The sequence below is a fragment of the Alexandromys fortis genome, unplaced genomic scaffold (genome assembly GCF_014885135.2).
Source record: "Alexandromys fortis isolate MF-2015 unplaced genomic scaffold, M_Fortis_MF-2015_v1.1 scaffold_22, whole genome shotgun sequence".
Lineage (NCBI taxonomy): Eukaryota > Metazoa > Chordata > Mammalia > Rodentia > Cricetidae > Alexandromys > Alexandromys fortis.
In genome coordinates this window covers 13,403,018-13,429,492 of record NW_026067900.1, presented here as the reverse complement: position 1 = coordinate 13,429,492, position 26,475 = coordinate 13,403,018, and the positions used below count along the sequence as shown (strand labels likewise).

At 37.9% G+C, this 26,475-nt stretch overlaps 1 protein-coding gene across 3 annotated transcripts in view; it reads right to left on the bottom strand.

Moving 5' to 3' along the window:
* Positions 1-26,475, bottom strand: part of Senp6 (SUMO specific peptidase 6) — an 83,929-nt gene that overhangs the window by 38,288 nt on the left and 19,166 nt on the right. For 2 of the 3 annotated variants that reach the window (XM_050126446.1, XM_050126458.1), the window contains 5 exons: positions 19,945-20,090; positions 19,346-19,450; positions 14,698-14,718; positions 9,733-9,803; positions 1,055-1,197 (listed from right to left, as the gene is read on the bottom strand). In XM_050126446.1, the coding sequence (XP_049982403.1) occupies positions 1,055-1,197; positions 9,733-9,803; positions 14,698-14,718; positions 19,346-19,450; positions 19,945-20,090 (486 nt within the window). The remainder of the gene's footprint in view (positions 1-1,054; positions 1,198-9,732; positions 9,804-14,697; positions 14,719-19,345; positions 19,451-19,944; positions 20,091-26,475) is intronic. The other variant, XM_050126451.1, reaches the window with a different exon arrangement.

The window sequence follows — 26,475 nt, the reverse complement described above, 5'->3', positions numbered from 1 at the left end:
TTATTTATTTATTTATTTATTTATTTATTTATTTATTTATTTAGGTTTTTCGAGACAGGGTTTCTCTGTGGCTTTGGAGCCTGTCCTGGCACTAGCTCTGTAGACCAGGCTGGTCTCGAACTCACAGAGATCCACCTGCCTCTGCCTCCCGAGTGCTGGGATTAAAGGCGTGCGCCACCATCGCCCGGCTTTTTTTTTTTTTTAAAAAAGATTTATTTACTTATAAAACTGTTTCTATAATTGTCTATACCCATTTTCTTTTTGTTTCTAAAGTCTATCAATGTTTTTTAAACACACTGTGACCCATTGGGAGGTTTATTTTTATCTGAATTTGTCTTTATTGGATATCTATAATCCTTTTTAAATCACTGTTGTGAACTGTTAAGTAGGCATGGCTAGGACCAGAGCAGCCACTTTGGCTGTCAGTTCCACCCTGTTTAGCTTTCCAACATGGCAGAGGTCCATTTACCACCCACCAGCTCTGGGAGCCATGTTTACCACCCCAATTCTAAAAAGCAGTTGGCCCACGTTGCCTGCAAACCCCATTCAAGTGCTCCACAGAAGAACCTCTAAAAAGATCCCTCCATTCTACCAGCATGAACCAGGAAGTTTTTTTTTTTTAAATTTATTTATTTATTGTGTATACAATATTCTGCCTCCATGTATGCCCACACACCAGAAGAGGGCACCAGACCTCATTACAGATGGTTGTGAGCCACCATGTGGTTGCTGGGAATTGAACTCAGGACCTTTGGAAGAGCAGCCAGTGCTCTTAACCACTGAGCCATCTCTCCAGCCCCAGGAAGTTTCTTTAAGGAGTTGCGCATCTGCTCACCACCAGCAAACAGAGCCTATCTGAAAAAAAAAAACTGCAGCTACCAAGAAGCTACATTTGGCTTCCATTTTTTGGGGTGAGAGGGGTCTGGAAGCTCTCTTTTTTCTTTTTTAAGTTTTTCGAGGTTTGATATGGATCCATGCAAGACAGTGGAGTGCCATTTGTACACATACAGTCATAAAATTAGATTTTAAGATAGTAATAAAGTTCTCTACCTACCTCTAAATGGGTCAAACACTTCTTTGAAGCAGGGGAAAGTGGAGATAGCTGATAGGTACTACAGTGCCGTTTCTGCTGTACTTTCCTCTTAATTTCAGGCTCTATATATGATTCCGACTCTTCTGTTTTCTTCATTATACGATCTAAAGGAAACAGGAGTAAAAAGCACTGAACTTAAATTTATTAAGTTCTTCATGATCTTTGTTATAGAAAAGTTAAAGTCCATATTTTCAAACACTGATTTTTTAGTTAAAATGGGATAGTGTGCAAACATGTATGATAAAGAATGATCAGAGGCTAGTGGGCATGAATTTGATTCTCAGGACCCACATGATGGAAGAAGAGAACTCCTGAAAATTGTTCACTAATGACTTGTTTACTAACACACCAACATGCACATACACAGTCACACACATACATGTAAAAAACAAAACTCAAGACCTTTAAGACTAAGGCATGCTACTCTTACCTGGTTTTCCCCCCTCAAGATTTCTACGCTGCAGACTACTTCCTCAGTATGGAAACGTTTTATTCAGTTGAAATAAGGCAACAAACATACTATACTAAACCACAGATGCCCTTTCCCCCAACTTAACTTTGTTCTTAGATTACTAATAAGAAAACAGAAATTCAAATATTTGCTATAAAGATTTAGATAAAGAACTGACCCTTAAGCTATCTGTAGATGTTTTTGTGGTAGTGGTTGTTTGGATATGTATTATTGCCCTAGAAATATGAGAATTGTCTTTATTATGTTTCAATGTAATTGCTCTATTGGCAGACTCTCGACTTTGCTAAATAATTCTAATATTTCTTTTTTTATCTACCCCCTTTTGAGATGAGGTCCAGCTATGTTAACCTGGCTAGCATGAATTCATTATGTAATCCAGACTAGCCTTAAATTTGTGTGCTTTCTTCTGCTTCTGGGTCCCAAATGTTACAGCAGCCATATACCACCATATCCAGCTTCCTTTTCTCTTCTGAAGTTTTCAAAACTTCATGAACAGGCCAGCCTTGTTTCTCTGTTTCTTCTCACAGAGGTTCATTTCTCCAGTGCAGTTTTATTCTCTCTCATATGTTCCTCTCCATGAAGCAACATCTACTCAATTTACCTGATGAATCCACATTCTTCTTTGCTAAGAAACTAACTGCCTTTATCCCACCCTGGCCAATTAATCAATCCATAGTTGCCATGGTACCCAATTTGTATTTATAGTAGCATTCATTAAGTAATAAAATACTTGCTTGTACTAGTCTATTGTTTTCAATATGCCTATGAGAAATAAGGTTTTTCTAGATGGAGTTTCTTTGTGTAACAGCCCTGGCTGTCCTGGTCACTTTGTAGACCAGGCTGACCTTGAACTAACAGAAAGCTGCCTACCTTTGCCTCCCAAGAGCTGGGATGTATCCCACCACCTGGCTGTCATATATTTTTTTAACACCCAGAAACTACAAAAGAAAAACTAGACAAGTATGTATTTAGCATATTGATGAATTGCATGAAGACAAAACTATATGATGCATTTAAGTATGAAATTAGTGAGGTGCGGTGGTGCATGCGTTTAATTCCAGTACTTGGGAGGCAGAAGCGGGAGAATTTAGGGGAAGAGATGCTGTTTCTATGTGACCTTTGAAAATGAATTACCCTTTACTATACAGATAATGAGCCATACATACATAAACTTAGAACCTAAAGCCTTAGCCTACAGCCAAAGGACATAAAAGACAAAAAGACAGAAAAAAAACAAAGCAAAAAACCTATCAAAGTTTTACCCTTATGTTACAAACAGAAACAAGCTAGTCTAGATGTTAGTGGCTTTAATAAGGGATAGTTTACTTTGCTATTTCTTTTGTTTTTTTTCAAGACAGAGTTTCCTGTGTCTTTGGAACCTGTTGTCTATCCTGGAACTATTAGCTCTTAGTAGACCAGGCTGGCCTTGAACTCACAGAGATCCTCAGGCCTCTGTCTCCCAAGTGCTGGGATTAAAGGCGTATACCCACCGCCCAGCTTACTTTACTATTTCTAAAGAAATTTTCACTTTGTGGAAATTATATTATAGTGGAATAGTTATACTATTCCACTCTGAGTAAAAAAGAACACAGACTTTTTTTTAGATCAGAAAGTACATAAATAGGTGTCCAGAATATAATGAATTCCTTGTAAAAATTAATTTACAGCAAAGTAAGTCTGAAAACATGGCCCTCAATAGGATATGGGTTATGAGTACCTGAAAGGCCAAGGCAGGAAAATCGAGCCCAGGAGAAAACAGACCAGACTGAGAAACACAGGGATCCTCAAAGGATTCCTCAACTCCTTTAAACAACAAATCTGCTTCATATTTGTTTTATTTTATTTTGAGACAGGTCTCACTGTGCAGCCCTGGTTGACCATGACCTTGCAGAGTATTGGGGTTAAAGGTTGTGACACCAGGCCCCACTGAAATTTCTTTTTATTAAACTCAATTATGAACATAAAGGAAAATCCACAGTAAAATATAAAAGTTTCATTAGAATTTATAAACTGAACACAAGATCTGTGCATATTATTCAGTTTAAGTATGTATTGGTTTTCTGGCAAATGTTTCATAAATACAAATAATATTTAATTAAGTACAGTGTAACAGTATGCATTCTATTTAAAATAAGTATATGGCCTTCTCTTTGTATCTGAGAGGGGCCTAATAACAGGATTCCTTAAGACTATAATTTGTAAATAAATGCTTGTTACCTGAAAGAAATAGTGTAGTATACTTATATAATCTATACATCTCTGTCTCTATATCACTTCTAGATTATCTATGTTACCTAACATACTCTATAAGCTATGTAAGAGGTTATCTTACTATGCTGTTTAGTGAATAAAAACAAAACAGAGGGGTATATGTTCAATACAGATGCAATTTTTTATTAAACCAAGGTATTATTTTTCACTTTAATTTTCCATAATAACTTATACTGTTAAATGTATGCTTTTGCAAAACCAAAATTAAGTATTAAGATCATGACTACCATACAGTGTGTTTAAAGCAGATGATACTGTGTTCATTAGCATCACTAAAAAGAAACAAGACCCAGATACCACAACTAAAGCAGGATTCTGTTTCTTAACTGAAGTTATTTGGAACTGTGAACTGCTGTAGGGCAAAATTCAAATACTTGTGCTCTTAAAAATCAACAATGCTATGACTAAAAAAGTGATTATAATATTCTAATAACAGAAAAAAATAACGAACGTTCATGGAGATCAGTAAGTATTCTTAAAGGGTGAGAACAACAACTCCTCTTTTTAGATGGGATTACTCTATTCATTCTGAGGGGGAACCTAGTGAGGACTCCTAGCAATGGAGGATACAAAACTTGAAGTGGACATCTTCTATAATCATGCAGGGTTTCCAGCAGGAGGACTGGGACATCAACTGGCCACAAAACTTTAATATACATTCTGTCCTGACTGCAAGGTATGTTGAGAAAATGGTGACCTATAACTTGTGTTGAGGATCCAACCAATGACCAAACTATGAGAGGGAACCCATGCCTGACACTGCCCAGATGACCAGGAACACAAGGCTGTATAGCCCAGAAACCTAGGGTAGAATCAAATATAATTGGTCAAAAAATAAGTAATAAATGAAACAAAATGATTACTAATGATATTCTGCTATACTCAAAGAATGATGCCTAGCCCATTCACTGTCTCCTGCAGCTGATGCGAGACCCAAGGCCAAACATTAGACAGAGAGAGATTAGATTACCCAGGTTTCCATTAGGTCCCTCCCCTCAGAGCTCAGAAGAGGGGGAGGAAGAATTGTGGGAACCAGAGGGGTAGAGGGCACTGATTGAGCAGAACTTGAAGAATAAACTAAGCAAGGTTTGTGAGAGCTCAGAAACTAAATCAGCAATCCCAGAGCCTGTATGGGACTGTGCTAGGTTCTCTGAAATTATCTTAGGATTATGTAGCACAGTCTTCTTGTAGGACTCCTAACAGTGGAAAAGGGGGGTTGTCTCTGACTCTTTGCCTGCTCTTGGGACCCTTTTCCTTCTACTGGGTTGTCTCACCCAGTCTTAAAGTGAGCCTTTGCGCCTGGTCTTATTGCATCTTGTTGTGCAATAATTTGGTTGTCTCTGGGAGGTCTGCTTTTTTCTTTTCTGAGGGAAAACAGAGCAAAGAATGGATGGTGAAGAATGGGGAGAATGGGAAGCTGTGGTCTGGGTGTACTGTATGAGAGAAGACTAAATAAAAAATTTTAAAAATTTATAACAGCAGTTGATGCTTATCAAGTAAACTATTCTATATAAAGATACTCAAATAAGCTGTTAGGGTCCGCACATCACTCCACAAAGACCACCACTCACACATGCAATCTGCAAGAGCATTTATTTCTTGAGAACAAATTCTGTATCTAGGGGTCAGTCACACAACAATATGGCAGCAACCCTGAGAGAAGCTCACGGGCTCCTTTTATACATTGCGAGGGCAATTACATGGACAGTTAGGTCATCTCCAACAAACATGATTGGCTAAGCAAGCAATGAATACACTAGTTTAAATTTGATTGGTACCACAGTGATTTCTTTTAAAGACAAAAATATTCCAGGAACTATGCTAGAAACTAATGACACACAGTCTCCAAAGAAAACACTAAAATTGCACGTGATCTCTATGCAGCACTATAGGCAATATTATGCTAGTACCATAGTTTATCCTATAACCAAGCATATATCTACCTGCCTAACACAAAAGTGGCTGAAAATGGAAGGCTCCATTACCTTAATATAATTAAAAATAAGAGGTAGCATCTCAATATAATTTTTCCTTACTCTCAAGATAAGTAAAGCCTTGGCTGGAATTGTTCAATTGGTAGGTCAAGTGCTTACTTGGCATGCACAAAACCCTGGGTTCAATGTCCAGCACTACAGAAACCAAGAGTCTATAGCTGGGATACAAGACTCTCTTAAAAATACCTCTCCCCTTGACAAAGTTTATAATTTAAATATGCAAATATTATCCTGAAATTTAAATACTGCCTATAAGGACTTACAAATAACAGCGTATAACTTTCCTGAAAATAAACAAAGAAAACACAAAATTATTAGACAAGAATCAAGTAATAACTGTTGTATGAAAGAGAATAAATAAAAAATAAATGAAGAAAACAGAAAATTATTAAACAAAAACCAAGTAACAACTGTTGTATGAATGAATTACAGCTTCATTAGGACCCACTAATGAAGCTATGGATGCAGTGCAATTCTATAATACCAGAACTCCAGAGGCGTAGGCAGAGGATTTGGAACTTAAAGCCAAAGTTTGACATAGCCAGTTTGAGGTTGAGTCATATAAGGCTTTCTGAAAAGTTCAACACCATCCCCCACAACAATCACCAATGAATGATAAAGTCAGAATCTGCAGTACCTCAGCATTATCAGAGAACTTTACTAAGTACCAAAGGGAAAACAGTAATTTTGCAGTGAAGAGACTATGGAGAAACTACTATATAACAAAGTGATCAAAACTAACATCACCAGTAACCAAACACATTAAAATCATGCAATCCCTGATATAATGCACTAAAAAAGCACATCATTTCTGTGCTGTGAAAAAACAGCAGAGATAGTCTTATCATCATCATCATCAAACACAAACCAAGTACAAAAGCAACTCTTCTGAAGTCATCAAAATTATCCAGAACTAAAAAAACAACTAATTGCAATGTGGGAAAGGCATCAATGAAAAACAGGTTAGTTCTGAACAAGCTCAACAAGCTTAGCAAATAGTCTTATAACAAGACAGACCTATAGTGGCATATGCCATGAATCCCATCATTCAGAAGGCCAAGGCAGGAGATTACTAGTTTGAGCTAATGCAGATTATATAGGGTACTACGGAGGCTTGACTTATGTAATGAGGTCCTGTGTCAAAAATCAAACAGAGAGCCGGGCAATGGTGGCGCACGCCTTTAATCCCAGCACTCCGGGAGGCAGAGGCAGGTGGATCTCTGTGAGTTTGAGACCAGCCTGGTCTACAAGAACTAGTTCCAGGACAGGCTCCAAAGCCACAGAGAAACCCTGTCTCNAAAAAAAAAAAAAAAAAAAAAAAAAAAAAAAAAAAAAAAAAAAAGCCAAACAGAATCCCAATAAACAAACAAGTAAATAGCTTGTACTAATCTTTGCTTTTGACAAAAGTATTGATTTAAAAGGTATGACAATTATGAATAGAAACTATTTTATAATGGCTTTGCAATTTTTCTGTAATAATAATAGATAATTAGATCTACAGTTATTTTAAAGTGAATCACAAAGAAATCCAAAGATTATTTCAAATTCTTTAATGAATATTGTTGGGTAGTTTTTGTTTGTGTGTTTGAGACACGGTCTTATTATTAGCCTTGGATGGCCTGAACTTTCTATGTGGACCAGACTGGTCTTGAACTCACAAAAGTCCATCTGCCTCTACCCAGAGAACTAGGATATAAGGTGTGTGCTACAGGGCCCAGCTGAGTGAATACTGCTGAACATTAATGAGTGTTGTTGGGTAAACTAAGTATTCTAACATACTGGCTAAATGACACCTAAAATATTACTAGTGGGTCTAATCACTTTGTCGCTCTGTAACACATCTGTCAAATAGAGATAGTATTTGTATTGTTCTTCTCGCAAGATCAAAGTAACTTTGTACTGAGTAAGAGATTTGACATTAAACAGACCTGGGTTTCAAACCAGCTGCCATAGTTATCTCTGTAAGCCTGGGCAAATAAGTCAATGCTTCTATGACACCACTTGCTCTTCTCTATAAAGTAAAGGTATAAAATCTGAATTTAGAGGGATCTTTCACAAGAAAGAGGATATGAGTACCGAATAAATATAATGCATTTGACTTAGCAAGTAGAATGGAGTCAGAGTTCAATAAAGAATGGAAGTGTAACCGGGCGGTAGTGGTGCACACCTTTAATCCCAGCACTCAGGTGGCAGGGGCAGGCGGATCTCTTTAAGTTCAAGGCCAGCCTGGTTTACAAGAGCTAGTTCTAGGACAGGCTCCAAAGCCACAGAAAGACCCTATCTCGGAAAAAAGGGGGGGAGGGGTGTAACAGAATGGACATTGGAGATGGTCATTATTGCTAAACTCAATTTATTAACGTAATTATGCACTGTAAAGTATAATAATTCAAATTTCAAATGAATAATAATACATGATAATGAAAAATGATGCAGCTGAGCATCAAAGTGTTTCACTTACACAACAGAGGTATACTCAATGCATGTACAAAAGTTTGGCACTAGGAATCATCATGTTTAAAAACAAGCAAAGCCTTTTCTATAAACAAGGAGAACACATGTTAAGAAATCCTTTAGAGGGGCTATGGAAATGGCTCTTAAAGAGGACAGAGCTAAGCTCCAGCACCCACATTAGGAAGCTCACAACTTCTGTAACTCGAGTTCTAGGATCTGAGCCTCTGGCCTCTATGGACATCCATGCATATGCATGTGCTCCTCCCCACCCCAGACACACACAAAGTTAAAATTAACCAAAATAAATCTTTAAAAAAAATGAGGCTGGGCAGTGGTAGTGTACACTTTTAATAATCCCAGCACCTGGGAGGCAGAGGCAGGTGGATCTCAGATGACAGTGAGTTCAATCAAGCTCAGCCTGACTACAAAGTGAGTTCCAGGATACCCAGGACTGTTACACAAAGAAACTCTCTCTCAAAAAAAACAAAAAGAAAGAAAGAAAGGAAGGAAGGAAGGAAGGAAGGAAGGAAGGAAGGAAGGAAGGAAGGAAGGAAGGAAGGAAGGAAGGAAGGAAGGAAGGAAGGAAGAGAAAAAGAAAAAAGAAGAAGAAGAATCTATTCTAAAACAGAACAATGCTGAGCTGGCAGAATGGCTCACAAAGTAAAAGCATTTGCAGTGCATTCTCAACCACTAGAGTTATATCCTGGGGTCTGCATCTATAATCCCAGCACTCCTTATGGTAGGATACAGTGGGAAGGAGAGTTGCCTGAGAACTCAGGGGCCAGCTATCCTGGAGTACACAGTGTGGCAAAAACAACAAAACAGACTGCCTCAAGAAGGTGAAGGGAGGGAAGACTCCCAACGCTGTCTTCTGACCTGCACACATGCCCAATGACACATATCCCCAAATACCCCTTAAAAATAATTAAAATAGCAGGCGGTGGTGGCATGTGCCTTTAATCCCAGCACTCAGGAGGCAGAGACAGGTAGATCTCTGTGAGTTTGAGGCCAACCTGGTCTACAGAGTAAGTTCAAGACAGAATCCAAAGCTACAGAGAAACCCTGCCTCAAAAAAAAAAACAAAACAAAAACCAATCAAAAAAAAAATTCACTGTTTTATATAAGGAAAATCAATTTGATGGTGAAATAATTTTTTTGCACTAATACAAAACTGATAGAATCTAATATAAAACTATAAAACTATTTTAAGTTATAGATAATCTATAATTAATACTTGGACCTTTAACAAAAAGATTTCAAACTGTACTCACCTGATTGTGCAACAATCCTGACAATATAAGACAGTTTAAAATAAAAAAAATCTCAAGTCTGCCATAAAGTATGGTTTTCAATATTATTTCTATTATGTTGGAGACTATTCTAAAGTTACTATCTATAGTCTCTCAATTTGCATTCCTCATTCAGAGTAGCAAACGAAATTGTACACTTACCTACACCTTGGACATGACTTAACATTACAGGGTTGTTTTCAGCTTTTTGGACATGAGGTGGATATTCTTTCCTACAAAAGGAAATTTGTATGATTTCATTCAAATAGGAAATGGAGTTTTCAAAACGACAAGATCAAAGGACTACTTACATTACATTTATTCAGAGAAACCATAACTTGTCATGTTAAAAAATGGAGCTATAAAATAAACTGCACTGGGAAAATAAAACTACAGCTAGACAGCAGTGGTGCTATCTCATTTAAATTGTTCATCCACCAGAGTCACAACAGTGGACTGACTGCTGGGACACACATTCAATAAACAAATTCAAATTACTGGGGTTTTCAAGGCAATCATTTGTTTAATTGAATTTTTCTATTTTTTGGAAAGAAATGCCTCATTAACAGTCATAAACATGCAGATGCAAAGGACCCTCTGTCTTAGCCTCAAGTGGCTGGTATTTCAGGCACTACCTTTGCTGGCTTCTGAAGCAATGAGTTTGGACACTATATATTTAGGCCTCAAATACAAAATCTAGACCTTTCTCTCTTGAAATTTAACCAGTTTAAAAAATTCACATTAAAAATGTTGTCACATATCAGCTTGAAAAAATTATGCAAATGAACACAAATCAATTTATTTTTGCATGTTTTTCATTATTTAAAAGGTAATGAATGAGTAAGATGAATAATGAACCCCCAAAAAATGAATGTTAAGTTTGATCTTGACAATGTTAAATCAGAACAAAAAATGTTTCACATAAATCAATTATAGAACAAGCAATGTCTTGGTCTTATCTTGCATAGGACATTATGGCATATTTAAGACATTTTCTTAAAATATTAAACTACTCTGTCAAAGTTAATATACAATTATCATTATTTCAAAGGGGTCTCATTATGTGTCATAGGCTGCCTTCGAATTTGCAATCTTCCTGCCTTGGTGCTGGGAGTACAATCATAAACTACCATACTTCCTATGACATACAATCTAAATATAACTTCAGTAACTAAGTGTCCTAAGTAGTATATATAAGTATACTAAGTCTGAGAAAGAACAAAATTTTTCCGTAGCTAGTATTGAGAGAAATCACTACATAAGGAAAAAAAAGCACTAACTCAGGAGGTCTAAGAGATACTTTTTAACATTATGTAAAAATGTCTAAAAATACTCTTGTTTTATATAAGCAGGAAATCAAAGAAGCTATTCTACTCACAAATTCTCACACTATTGTTTACTATAGTTTCTATTTAGTAGAGAGCAGTGCAATTCATTTGATTAAATAGAACACAAGTGAATATTCTTTCAAGGATTTAATATTTACACATAGAAGTCAAAGCAGTTAAATAAAAATGACAAAGAAAATACTATTAAAAGAGGAGACAGAGGCTAGGGCGGTGGTGATGTACTTCTTTAATCCCAACACTTTGGGAGGCAGAGGCAGGCAGATTTCTGTTGAGTTCAGATTAACTGGTCTGTAGCCACACAATTATTAAATGACAACTTTAGAATTGAATCCCAGCAACAATAACTAGAGCAACAGCCCGAACATGTAAACAATTTCTACTCTGCCGAGATTTTAAATTTTGTGATGGTATAAATTGTGAAGGTAGGGAAAAGGACTTTCCTTTCACAGTGGTAGCAATGGTACCACTAAAAAGGGAAAACTGGGGATTTAACTCAGTGGTGGAATGTGTTTGCTTAGCCTGCATGAGGCTGTATATTGTATGTATGTATGTATGTATGTGCATGCATGTGTGTATGTATGTATGTATGTAATTTTATCACTCAGGATGTAGAGGAGGGTCAGAAGTTCAAGGTTAGGGCTGGAGATGGCAAAGCAGTTAAAAGCAAGTAAAAAGTTAACTTCCCTTGCAGAGGACCTAAATTCTGTTCCCAGCGGGCACACACACACCTACCCCCAACTCCCAAACCCTCCCCACACACAGTCACCTATAAATGCAGCTCCTGGAAAAGTTGAGACAATGCTTTTGACCTCCAAAGACACCTGCACTCATGTGCCCAAATCCACAGGAAGATACATAGACACACCCCCCAAAAAAAGTTCAAGGTCATTTCACTATACAGAGTGCTAAACCAATCTGCGATATTTGAAGACACTGAACCAAAGAAAGAAGGCCTAGAAGCCCTGCTAGCTAGTTTTCATAGTACGGGAAAGCAATATCTTCCTTGAATGACATATAAATGACAATACCTTATTATGAACCTTTTAGTTACAATGCCAATCAGTCAGGCAGGACAGGCCCACTGGTCTAATAGCGAATGAAGCTTACTGGGGTAGTCAGCTCTTTGCTGGTTAGATCTGAGGTCCTCTGCACAGGAGAGAATTCATGCCTGATACTAATGACCTAGTCAAAAGCCCTTGATTGGGGAGGTCATAGGTCATAGTAGTGACCTACTGCTGCTGGTTTGCCAAATAAACATAGTATCAAATTGCTTTCTAAATATTTATGTTTATACCCAAAGGACAGAGCTAACTTCTGCCCTGTTCAGAGAAGTTTATGTCTGAAATAAATGCCAGTTTGATGCAGAGACTCAGAAGTGATCAGTGTTAAGAGGTTCCTGTTGAGTGTTTAGAGCTGAACATGACATCTGTACACACTCCTTCTCCCCCCCTCACCCCCCAACACAAAGGCTCAGTGGGAAGTGTCAGAAGAATGAAAGAGCTGAGGAATGGGGACTAGCAGTATGAAATGTATTTTCTAGACATAAGATGGTAGCTGCACTCATAAACTCCGAGCAGTGGAATTTACCTACACAAGACCTGTATGTGCAAAAAATGAAAACCCCTCACTTGTGCTCATGCAAGGAATTCTAACTAAATGCTCACAAGGGGGTGGACACGGGACATGGGGGACACAGGGATGGGGGAATGGACAAAAGGAAGAAATAGATACTTGTTAAGGAGAAGAAGGGCTTCAGAGGGAGAAAGAGAGATGGATGGCAAGATATTGGGTGGATCAGTTCATACTACATTTTATGAAATTGTTAAGAGCAAGGAAGTCAGGACCACGAGGGGTGCACCCACCCACGGAGACAGTGGGGCGGATCTAGTGGGAGCTCACCAAGGCCAGCTGACTGAAAAAGCATGGGATAAAACAGGACTCTCTGAACATGGCGAACAATGAGGGCTGATGAGAAGAAGCCAAGGACAATGGCACGGGGTTTTGATCCTACTTCATGTTCTGGCTTTGTGGGAGCCTAGCCAGTTTGGATGTTCACCTTCCTAGACATGGATGGAGTGGGGAGGACCTTGGACTTTCCACAGGGCAGGGAACCCTGACTGCTCTTTGGATAGGAGAGGGAGGGGGAGAGGAGTGGGGGGAGGGGGAGAAGGGTGGAAGGAGGGGGAGGGAAATGGGAGGCTGGGAGGAGGCGGAAACTTTTTTTTCTTTTTCTCAATAAAAAATTTTTTAAAAAAATAAATTTTAAATGCTCAAAATTAATTTTTTTGAAGGGCATGTTTTCAGCTTCTAGCCTAGATGGTGCACATGCCTGTAATCCCAGCAGCTGGAAAGGCAGAATGATCAGGAGTTCAAGGTCAGCCTCGCTTTCATAGTGAGTTAAAGGCCAGCATAGACTGCAAGAGACTCCATCTCAAAAAAAGATTTTTGGGGGGCTGGAGAGATGGCTCAGCGGTTAAGAGCACTGACTGCTCTTCCAGAGGTCCTGAGTTCAATTCCCAGCAACCACATGGTGGCTCACAACCATCTGTAATGAGTATTCTTAATTATACTAAAATAAAATGCAAACATAAAAATATCCCTTAACTCTGTGGTGGTGGCACACACCTTTAATCGCAGCACTCAGGAGGCAGGGGTGCACAAGACAGCCAGGGGCACACAAAGAAATTCTTTCTTTAAAAAAAAAATCCTTAAGCTTAATATAAAAATGTTTCCATATGTATCCCAGATATCTGGGGTAGTACCACCAACCACTCCTGACTGTTGGAGCAAGGAGTGCACTACGACGCCCAGTTGGTTTCTCTGTATAGCACTAACTGCCTTTCCCTTTGTAAAAGTCTCTCGTGGCACAGACTGAGCTTGTACAACTTGGATTCTACTACCTCAGCTTCTCAAATACTGAGATTGCAGTTGTGAGCCACCACACCTGGCCAACTTTAGCCTCCTGTTTAAGGTAACCTTTAGCTGGAGAGATGGCTCAGAGGTTAAGAGCACTGACTGCTCTTCCAGAGGTCCTGAGTTCAATTCCCAGCAACCACATGGTGGCTCACAACCATCTGTAATGAGATCTGGTGCCCTCTTCTGGCCTGCAGGCATAGATGGAGGCTGAACACTGTGCATATAATAAATAAATAAATAAATAAATAAATAAATAAATAAATAAGTCTTAAGGTAACCTTTACCACTTTTCTCTATTCTAAAACTACCATTTCCCCCCTCACTCTTCTTGGCAACAAATTCAGTTCACACTCAAAAAGCAGCAATATCTACATATTTCATTTAGAATATTTCTGTAAGAAAAAGTTGTCTCCCAGTCCATTTTTACAAAGCATGTAAAATTCTATGAGCAAGGCTAGCCTGATCTACATAGTGAGTTCCAAGCTATGGACAGGTCTTGCTGTTTCACTCATCCTGTGCTCTTCATAACTCAGGCTACTCAAGTAATCCTGCTAGAAAGAGTTGGGTGATTTAACTGCAAATAACTTTACAGTTAAGGCACTGAAAATTTTATTTTTAAAGAAAATTAGTCAGACATCAGCATAAATAAATAATAACCATCCATGCCATATACATGCACTGAAAATTAGACTGAAACATTACATTACCCACACACCAAATATCACAATGTACTATGAATAGGTTTCCTTCAATTAAAATAGTAAGCTTTGTGATGAACTCCACTTTAGGGTATTGTTCAAAGCATATAAGCTGATAATTTACTGCTACACCAATGTTCTAATTTCATCAACATTAAGCTTACCTTTCTTTGCGGTCCTGATTGCTTAAAACATGAAAAAGAAAAAACATGTAAGCAGGAGACTTCACTGTTGGTATGTATATCATTGCAGTTGTCATATTGCAGTCAACAAGGCAAACTATTAATAGGAGTAATTGGTTTTAATGATATTTTGCATACACTATATGTTAACTATTAATTTTTTTCAATTTTGGTCAACATAAAATAAGTTGTCAAATATTTAATAGGAAGATATGGATGCATAAAACTAAAAATTCTCAGAAGAGGTTTACCTAAAGTATTTGATGACATATTATTTTATGACAGTCATAAATATCATTTAAGAAATGGTATTTCCTGGAAATTACAAAAAAACTAATAATTTCAGTTTTATTATATTAAAATCAAAGTTTCTAACTACACAGCAGTCTTAGAATAAATACTATATGTTATTTAGGACACAAGACAAAGCCTAGGTTTATAACCATGGCCTCTTATCATAAGTCCAATGTGTAAAAGTTATTTCTACATTTCTCCACAATTCATGGCACCTCCAGAAAAGTAAAACTATAGTCTTCAATTTAGAATAAAATAAAACTCACATTCTGAAATTATTGCTCTCCATCATATAAAAGATTAATGTTCAAAAATTGTAAGTAAAACAAGTAACAAAATTTTAAAACTACTGTATTACATTCCTTCCACTAAAGTACACAACAACAGTACAATCTAACAAATTAAGTAAAAAGTAACCGATGAGCAAAAGACATATTACAAGGCTGGCTGGAGGTGGCCCACACCTTTAATCCCAGCACTTGGGGGGTAGAGACAGGTGGATCTCTGTGAGTTAAAAGCCAGCCTGGTCTTCAGAGCAAGTTCCAGGACAGGCTCCAAAGCTACAGGGAAACCCTGTCTCGACAAAAACCAAATAAGTAAATAAATAAATGACACATGAAAACAGTTTTCAACAGTGAAGAAACAATATATCTACACTAATTGATCTGAAAGTGTACCTTTGCTACTCAAGACTCATAGAAAACTTATCTGTCAGATGACAGAAAAATGATAACATGGCATTTCTGTTGAAGTCAAGGAAATATAAATACCCAGGCTCAAACACAGGCTGGCTTTCTATCTCCCTTAGGAAGCTACAGCCCCAGGAAACATTAAAACACCTAAAAGTGACACACTTCTAACGTCGTACTGCTAATCCCAAGAGGCAAACAAAAACTCTAAAAAGAATTTTAAAACTCACCTGTAAAAACACAAGCAAACAAACAAAAAACAAAAACAAAAAGTGTAGAATATAGAGCAAATAGGTTTGGTTCTTTCCACTAAACTGAGAGGCAGGAAGAGAAATTATTACCACCTTATCCTTGAGAAAAATACATTTTAAAGACAGGATGTCTTGGTGGAAGTGGAAGCCCTGGATTCCATCCTCAGCAACACACACACACATACACACACGTCTACACATACACATGACGTCTACTTTACAAATGACAACATTCTACAAGAAGCTTCAATGTATACACTATCAAAGCTCACACCAGAAGGATGTACATGCATATATAAAAATAGATTAAACATGTGGAAGTTATTAATAAAGCAGGACTTTGAAAGTGTCAACTTATACTCTTTTTTTGAACCATTTCATACAAAACGGCAAAAGAAAAAAAAGCTTCTTTTAACAAAAGCTGTGCTAGTGGTCTTAAAAAGAAAAGGAGGGGTTAGAAAGATGGCTCAGTGGTTAAGAGCAGATACTGCTCATACACAGGACCCAAGCTTAATTTCTGGCTCCCGTGTCAAGGACACACAACTGCCTACAACTCCAGCTGCAGAGGATCCAACACATTCTTCTGGTCTCTGAATACTTTTAGACTCATGTGCACATAGCTACACACACACACACATGATTAAAAAAAAAATCTTCAAACAAAACCATGAAAATAAAAAGATAAAAATAAACAGATTTAATTCTGATATTCATGTCTTGATTTAGGATTTCGAAACATCCCAGGTAGAGCCATCCATTAATAATTAAATCTTGCTTATTCTGGGACCCAGTTTCTGAGTATGATTCATATATATATGAAACACTATATATATATTATCTGAGAATAGGTCTCAATGAAGGCTAGCCTCAAACCAATGACCCTACACTTTAGGCTCCTAAGTGGTAACTTTAAGACATGTGCTACATCCCACTGGATCACACATGTTTTTAAAGACATTTATTTATTTTCCCCTTTAAAAGTTTCTAACCAAAGTTTAAAAGAAAGCTAAGAAAATAATGATTTAAAAGTAAAACTAAAAAGAAAACATACAACTATAAAAAGTGTTAGTTTTTAAAGCTGCTTAAAAGTGGAGTGGAGCAGTAATGTAGACAGATTTTTAAATACTTGCAGCTCATTTTCCTCCGTAATTTCCTTTAGCATTGTCAGTGCATGAGCCTATCTTTTATATATAAAACAACTTTTGGAACAGTAGTAAGAAAACAGATTAGAAAGTAAATTATCTCCACCAAATGATACAAATCTGATATAATATTTGACAACTAGCTTCCCCCCTAAACTATAAATCTTCCTTAAAAACTACAAACTACTAAAATAGTGTCTGACATAAAAAAACAAGCCATATCACTCTCTCCAAAAAAATGTGCTGTAAACTACCAAACTGGTAAGTTTTTAATTTCAAATTAAGATTTAGGAGAAATCATTAAAAAAAAAAAGTTCTTTTCAGTTTAGGCCTCTGAAGTGCTCTCAAAGGCTGTTTGCTGTATGACATCCTCCTGCAGGACCGCTCTATGCCATGCTGTTCTCATAAGCAGTTTGCATATCCGAAATACTGAACTTACACCTAGTCCCTGTCCCTAGGGTTGGAGCAGTGCAGTAGTGGTTAGGGCCCAGGGCCTCCCCCTGCAGTAGCCCTCACTAAACTCTCTAGTTGGAGATGTTTTCAAATCCAAGGCATTCTTGCTGCCTCAGCTTGACTAAGTGCTGGGATTGCAGGCATGTACCAGCACATCTGGACTCATTTATTTGCCTTCCTGTCCTTAACCATTATTCTTAGATTCAATCTGAGAGGACGGATTTAGCATATTAATCATCCAATACACGGTTTTCTTCTATATCTGTTTTGCAACATACAAATCCCTTTGTTTTTGAAGCAATAAAACTGAGAAGAACTTTAAATGACTTGATTTTGGAGTTCAAAATTCTTTAAAAGACAAGTCATATTTTCTCTTACACAGATTTGAGACAAACGAGCGGACTCTGTGCTGCCACCAGAATCTTGAATGTGTTTCCCTTACTGCCTCTAAGCGTTCTGGACAGGTATTCTGACTCAGGATTGTCTTGGGATAGGAATTAATTCTGGCAGCTTTTTTAGAAAAGAGTATTTTTTACCAATAAACACTAGCTCTTACCAACTAAATCTTATCATTTTCAGAGATGAGCAGCAATACACATTAAAAGACACAATACGGCAAAGACCTAGTATAAAACAAAACACAATTTTCTGACTTTAATCTTTTTGTGTAACCACACATCTTATTTTTTATCCTTTATCCTTATGTTAGTGCCCCATGTTGGCCTGAGAGCCTGATTTGTTAGTGTACCCTGCATTATAACAAAGTAAATTTTTGGTGTGAACAGTAACTTCTGTCTATTGAACTGAATTTCTTAAGAACTTTATGTGAAAACTCCAATAACATATTTAAGAAAAGCAAGCTTTCATTTAGTCATCTTAAATTATGAGAAAAATTTAAAGATTTTTGTCAAAGATTTATTGTAGTAAATCTACATAAGCATCAGATGTAGCAAGTTTCTAAGGCTTGAAACATCCTTTTTTAAAAAAAATTTACTAACAAGCTTAAAAATAAAGAATATATCAGGCAGTGGAGGCACACGCCTTTAGTTTCAGCACTCGAAAGGCAGAGTTCAAGCAGCCTGGTCTATAGAGCAAGTTCCAGGACAGACTCCAAGGCTACAAAGAAAACTCTGTCCCAAAAAAAAAAAAAAAAAAAAAAAAACCACATAAGTTAACAAACAAATAAATAAATAACGCTGTGTACATTGTATACAAAATAAATGTTAACAGTTATAAGAGCCTAAGGGCCTAAGAATCTTGAATCAATTGAAAGGAAATATTAACATTCTAAAATTGATTCTGAAAAAGCTAAAAATTGTTTAAAAGACTAATCTTTTCCCAACCATTATTTTCATTGCTTTAAGGATGAAACACTACTTTCAACATTAGTGAAAACTCCTAAATTTATTATAATATGACCAAATACTTTAAACTAATAGGGTTTGCTTGAAACTCTGAAATCTTAAAAATAAGAAAACTAATAAAAATTAGTTTTGCTCCTTAAGTCAACTACCAGTAGGATAGGTCAAGCTAGATCATTATTATTTCTCGGTTTCATTAAGTATCTTCTTAGACCTAGAAAGTAATACAGCAAATGGTTCTTATTTTAAATTCTCCACAAAAATGTGACTTGCAAACATAAAATAAGGTATAACAAGTCATGAATTTTGTCGGAGATATAACTCTTCAGACAGTGAAAACTGCCAAGTTCTACACATGAAAGGGGTGAAAAAACTTTTTAAAAATTAAAAAAATACTTAAAAAGAGGGAATGCTATAGTCCAAGGTAATGAGGTCCTTACCTCTGAGCTGCTGTTTTGACGCCTGGTATCTGTGCATGAGCATGATGGAAGCGCCTGCCATGAACTACGGTTCCAGAGCATATCGCTGCAGCTGGTGTATTTTCACTGCACATTCAAAAGCAAATAAAAGTTTGTACAGACAAAGTCACATACACACTGACAAAATAACACTTTAAAATCTGAGCATGCACACAAAAGCTGTGTGCAGTAAAATAATATTACTAAGTAACTCAGTAGGTAAAGGCAAGTGGCACCAAACCAACAAAGCTGAGTTCAATCACAGAACCCACATGGGGGAAGGAACAACTCAACTCCTCAAACTGTTGTCCGACCTCCTCCACACGCACATCATGGGACATGTATGTACACGTGTACACATGTACACATACACAATAAAGAAATGAATGCATGAATGTCTAAAAAAATTTTTTTTAAGATTCAAAGAATCTAAGGAATGTCCTGGCTTTACTGACAAATTCAGAAGAAATGGGGTAGGGAAGGCCTCTAGTCACAAAGTAGAAACTTTCCTTTACCTTCTCTATAATATCTACACATCAATCTTTCTATTTTTAAAGAACTGATTCTACTTTTAAATGTACCTCAGTTTTTTATTGTTGCTTAACATGTTAAGTCCAATCGGGTTGCCTTTCAAAGTTTTAAAACTGTCAGTCTTGTTTCGTCTTACATAGGTCTTCAAGATGAAATCACCAGAGCTAGTAGCAACAATCTCAGACCTCCGATGTAACTGCAAAAAGATCAATAGATGTTAGAGTCAACAAACAACATCACATGGTAATTTATAAACAATACCTAAAAACTCATTTAAAAAAAAAAAGCCAATTATGATGGCATACAAGGTGGAGGCAGGAGGATCACAATTTTAAGGTCAGCCTGAGCTACACATTTAATAAACCAGAGAGATGCTCAAAGGCACTTGCCAACAAGCCTGGAAACTGGGAGTTCGACCCCCAGGACTCACATGGTCAAAGTGGAGAACTGACTGTGTCAAGTTCTCCAACTTTCACAAGAGCCATGTGCACATACACACTCACACAAATGTAATTTAGAAATTTAAATGTGAATAGGACATAATGGGCTCTAATTAAAGCACTCTGGAGACTGGGAGGCAAAGCCAAGAGGATTGCCATAAATTTGAGGCTAGCCTGGTCTATACAGCGAGTTCCAGGCCAGTTGAGGCTATTAAAGTGATATTGTCTCAAAGAAAGGGATGATGTAGGAGTGTTTTCTTATTAAAGCGATATTGTCTCAAAGAAAGGGATGATGTAGGAGTGTTTTCTATCTATCTGTTGCTTTCATTGGTTAATTAAAAAAGAAAACTGCTTGGCTTGATAGGTCAGAACATAGGTGGGTGGAGTAGACAGAACAGAATGCTGGGAAGAAGGGAAATGAGGCAGTCGCCATGCTTCTCCTACCCAAGACGGATGGTGGTTAGAATCTTCCCAGTAAGCCACCACTTCATGGTGGTACACAGATTATTAGAAATGGGTTAATCAAGATGTGAGAGTTAGCCAATAAGAGGCTAGAACTAATGGGCCAAGCAATGTTTAAATGAATACAGTTTCCGTGTAAGTATTCTGGAGCTAAGCTAGCCGTGCAGGAGCTGGGCTGGACGAAAAGCAGGCCTGCTCGCCTCCATCACTACAAATCGGAGCCCAACGTGGCCAATTAAATCCACTTAAAAAACCTGAGTGAGCTTAATTTTAAATGCAGAAAAAAAAAACAGAGTTTAACACAGCTTTTTGCTGTTTGCTAGGGCGTGCTGTAGATAAATTTCCCTGACTCAGCAGCCGCAACAGGAAAAGAGCTGTGGTTTTAAAACGCAACTTCCTGGGCTGTGCCACCATCACAATCTCTGTCTGGCTCCTGCAGGAGTCAGAGCTTTGGAATGGAGCATTTGGAGTAAAGTGCTACGGCTTGCTTGATGGCAATGTGGACTGCTGTGTGCCTGGAACTGTGCACGGCTCAGGGGCACCAAACGGCTATGATGCAGAAGCGGCTTGGCTCTGCCATGCTGAACTCTGCTGATCTCAGGCAGGAACTATTGTAATTATCATAATAACAGCACAGTTAAGGTTTAGACTGTGCAGGAAACAGGATGTACTGTATTTACCTCTACATGGCGCAACTTAAGTTTTTAAGAAGTGCTTAACATTTTAAGAAATGCTCCTGGATAATAAAGAATTACAGATTCACAATAGGACAGATTCAGACATAGAGGACCTCTAAATGGGTCACAGTGTTGGATGGCTATATGTAGGCTTGGGAGAGAGAAAAAAAAAATAGACAATAAAGTTAATGCTTTAAAAAAAAGGGTAAAGTATTTAAAGAGAGAGTAAATAAAGAAAAGTAAGCCATGTAAAAATGGAAAATTCACAGAGGGTCTGGATTATTTATTTTATTGTGCTTTCTTTGAAATTTTTGACTGTGAAGGAGCTAAGTACAAAAAAACATTTCATTAATGGGCTGCTAAGCTGAACCTGCATATATGTTCTAAAGGTATCCTGACATCAGAATTTGGATCTAAGGATATCATGCTTTAGAAAAAGAGGAAAGGGAAGAAGAACGAAGAAAAAGGAAGGGTGGGCCAGGCTGTCAGGGGAAGGGAGAGGCAAACAAGATAAAAATATGCACAGCTATTGGAGACAGAGGGGGACGAGGTACAGTGGGAAGAAGACAGACCTGAGTGAGAACGGTTCAATTCTTTTCCCAAAGATAATGTGAATTTGTAGGAATAGGGAATATATTATTTTTCTTTCCATATAAAACTCTCAAAAACACTTAGAAAGTTAGAAAAATCTTGGGCTACTTTCCTCTCTAGAAAGCAAAACCAACTCCTCCCGCCAAAAAGTAACAAGAACTAACATTTCCACTGCTTAACAGACCTGCTGCCATCAGTAGGACAGTATTGCAAAATATGTGCCTTCCTCAGCATCCAAGTTTCTACATAAATACAAACCAAATTATAAATGTTAACATAAACATACTGACAAGAGCCTGGGGAGATGCCCAATATTTAATCAACCTATCTTTGGTACGATTCACTGAATAAGGCAAAAGTTGCTTTCCAACTCTATGGTCCTCAGTTTTTGTTTCTTTTTTTTTTTAAGTGGGTATGAGTTTTGTCCAAATGTATGTATGTGTACTGTGTGGGGCTATGGGGTCTTAGACTAGAAGAGGGTGTTGGATCCCCTGGAACTGGAGCTGTTGATCTACTATGTGGGTGCGGGTGCTGCTGGAAACTGAACCCAGGTCCCTCTCTAAGAACAGTAAGGGGTCTGAACCTGTGCCATCTCTCAAGCCCCAATATAAAAGAAAACCACATATCTATTTTACTCTTTTTTTTTACATTATTTATTTATTTCCCGTATGCAGTTCTCTTTTTCCTCCATGTGTACCAAGCAAATTTTACCCAGAGTGCCTTCCTATCTATTTTAATATCTTCTTTCTCCCTCCTTAAAAAATGCATATAGGGGCTGGGAGATGGCTCAGCGGTTAAGAGCATTGCCTGCTCTTCCAAAGGTCCTGAGTTCAAATCCCAGCAACCACATGGTGGCTCACAACCATCTGTAATGAGGTCTGGTGCCCTCTTCTGGCCTGCATAGAATATTGCATTAAAAATAAATAAATAAATAAATAAATAAATATTAAAAAAATACATATAAATTGAGAATATCATACAATCTATTTTGATCATATTACTCCCTTTCCTCAACTCCTCCCAGCACTGGGATTTCATACCCACACAGACATACATAGTCTTGGTATATAGCCCTTACAGGATTAACACTCAAAACAAACCTCCTCAGAATCCTGCTGGGATAATAGGCATGTGCCACCACACCCAGCTTAATTTCTTTAAAAAACAAAACACCAATGTCTATGAAATCTAGACCAGGATAAAGTAATGGTCTTAATCATTAGCCCAAAGTAAAATGCACATTTATTGGCTCTATAGAAGAAATTCTCTTAGGCACAAATAAACTGGCAAAAGGAACAGAGATAACTGGGATAAAGTTAATGACATTCTTCTATTTTTCTTGAGGTAGATGCTTGCCTGCTATGTTCAAAGATAAGGGTTCGATTCCTGGCATAACCTTTTACCATGTAGGTCCAGATATCAAACTCAGGTCATAAGTCTTGGTTGCAAGAGACTGTAGGCATTGGGTCATTTTCACCAGTCCCAAAGCAAGCTATTCTTAATATATAGAATAAATGAAATATATTCAACCTTTGGGAAAAGTCAAGAACTTCAGTTTGCCAGGTGATGGTGGTGCACACCTTTAATCCCAGCACTTGGGAGGCAGAGATCTCTGTGAGTTTGAGGCCAGTCTGGTCTACAAGAGCTAGTTCCAGGATAGTCTCTAAAACAACAGCGAAACCCTGTTTTGAAAAACAAAAACAAAAAAAAAATGCTATAAGCAAAAGACTTACATTAAAAACCTATAAAAGAATAGTGGCACATGCTTAGAAATACATTCTTGTCCTTGAACACCTGGGAGCTAGAGGCAGGATGGAGAGTTTGAATTTCAAGTCCTTAAGCACTTCACTAATGAGCTGTCTCTCCAGCCCCTCAACCATGTTTCTGATTAAGGAACTGTATGCATTCAAAAAGTCCTTTTTGAAGGCAGATATGGTGGTACAAGTGTAAAACTACAACTAGAAAGATTGAGGCAGGAGGATGGAGCATTTAAGGTCAGCATAGGCGACATAGCAATACTGTCTCAAATGAATGAGTATCTTTTTTGAGAACGCATAAGGGAATTATCTACCAACAACCCAAGGTCACATCAAAGCAAGAGTGTATATATAAGAAAAATTCATAAATTTCTTATTTCTGATGCCTACAATTTCTAAAGGATAGATCATTTCACTCAGCAACAAAATAACCAGTACTTTTAGTTTCATTATGTCGTGGTTTGAATATGGAAAGTTGTGGGACTTCTAAATGGAATAGGCTTGCCAAAGAAAATATGCCACCAAGGGCAGGTTTGGAGGTTTTATAATCTGCCCCACTTCCTGGCCTCCCACTCCTGCTGCCATGCCTTCCCCATCTTGATGACTGCACTTCCTCTCAACTCTCGGTAAATTAAGCCCTTTCTTCCCAATTTACCTTTTGTCAGAATATTAATTAACTACTTTAGTTAGGAACTATGAATCTCATGGAAACTATCATTTATTATATTGTCATTTCCCTTTAAAAAGGATTCCCTGGGGCTGGAGTGATGGCTCAGTGGTTAAGAGCACTGGCTGCTCTTCCAGAGGACCAGGGTTCAATTCCCAGCACCCACATGGCAGCTCACAACTGTCTGAAGATCCAGTTGCAGGGGATCTGACACCTTCACACCAATGCACATAAAATAAAGTTAAATAAACCATAAAAAAGAGTATATATATATTTAAAGAAAGAAAGAAAGAAAGAAAGAAAGAAAGAAAGAAAGAAAGAGGATGTAGCAGCTCCATGTCTGCCTGAACGCTGCCATGCTGCCCACCATGATAAAGNCTTTACTATTTTTTTTTTTTTTTTTGGCTGCTTATTTTGAAGATATGCATTTAGTGTAGTCCTAGCTGGTTTAAGAAAGATCTGCCGGGGCTGGAGAGATGGCTCAGTAGTTAAGAGCACTGTTCTGCTCTTCCAGAGGTCCTGAGTTCAATTCCCAGCAACCACATGGTGGCTCCAAACCATCTGTAAAGAGATCTGGCGCCCTCCTCTGGCGTGTGGGTATAAATGGAGGCAGAAAGTTGTATATATAATAAATAAATCTTTTTTAAAAAAAGAAAGATCTGCCTGCCTCTGCCTCCCCAGTTATGGTTTTAAAGGCAAAGACCAGCATATCTGGCTTTTTAATGTTTTCTTGAAGCAGGGTCACATGAATCCCAGACTGGCCTTAACTTCCATGTAACTGTTTTTTGTTTGTTTTTGTTTTTCGAGACAGGGTTTCTCTGTGGTTTTGGAGCCTGTCCTGGAACTAGCTCTTGTAGACCAGGCTGGTCTCGAACTCACAGAAACCCACCTGCCTCTGCCTCCCAAGTGCTGGGATTAAAGGCGTGAGGCACCACCGCCCGGCATAACTTCCCCGTAACTGAAGATGAACGTGAACCTCTGATCCTGCTGTCTCCATCACACATGCACCACCATAGCTGGTTTATGTGGTTTCACATATGCTAGGCAAGCACTCTACCACACCCAGGCCCATAAACATATTTATTCCATAAGTACAGAATTGTAGAGCCAGGCGGTGGTGGTGCACGCCTTTAATCCCAGCACTCGGGAGGAAGAGGCAGGCAGATCTCTGTGAGTGGAGGAAGAGGCAGGCAGATCTCTGTGAGTTCGAGGCCAGCCTGGTCTACTAGAGCTAGTTCTGGGACCGGCACCAAAAGCTACAGAGAAACCCTGTCTCGAACCGCCCCCCCCCCCAAAAAAAAAGTACAGAACTGTAAGGCACGTGCTATCAAGATGAGGAGTTGAGTCTGGATTCTCAAACCCTCATAAAGCCAGGCAGGCACGGTGTCCCCTTGACATCCAAGCATTGGAAAGCAGATAGGATACCAGGAAAGTGGGCTCTATTAGCCAAGTCAGCAAACTCTGGGCTAAGCAAGAAATTCCGCCTCAATAATAAATAAAGCAAAGATCGGTTAAGGAGACCTCAACTATGGAGCACAAGCACATAAGCACCCACACTCAACACACACACACACTTTTCTTTTTAAAAAACAACACAAACACTATTTTACTATTTTAGATATCTAGCATATCTACTTTTTTTTCTCCTAGTAATTTTTAATAATTATGGTCTTAGTCACTAATACACCAAATTATTGAGGAGTGGGAAATATAGTCATAACAAGTATAAATTGAGCCACTTATGAATGATTATCTCACAGGTCAGAATATTACTGTTCAGCCGGGGAAATGTCTTTAATCCTAGCACTGAGAAAGGCAGGCGGATTTCTGTGAGTTCGAGGTCAGCATGGTCTACAGAGTGAGTTCCAGGACAGCCAGAGCTACACAGAGAAACCTTGTCTCGAAAAACCAAAAAAAAAAAAAAAAAAAAAAAAAAAAAAAAAAAAAAAAAAAAAAAAAAAAAAAAAAAAAAAAAAAAAAAAAAAAA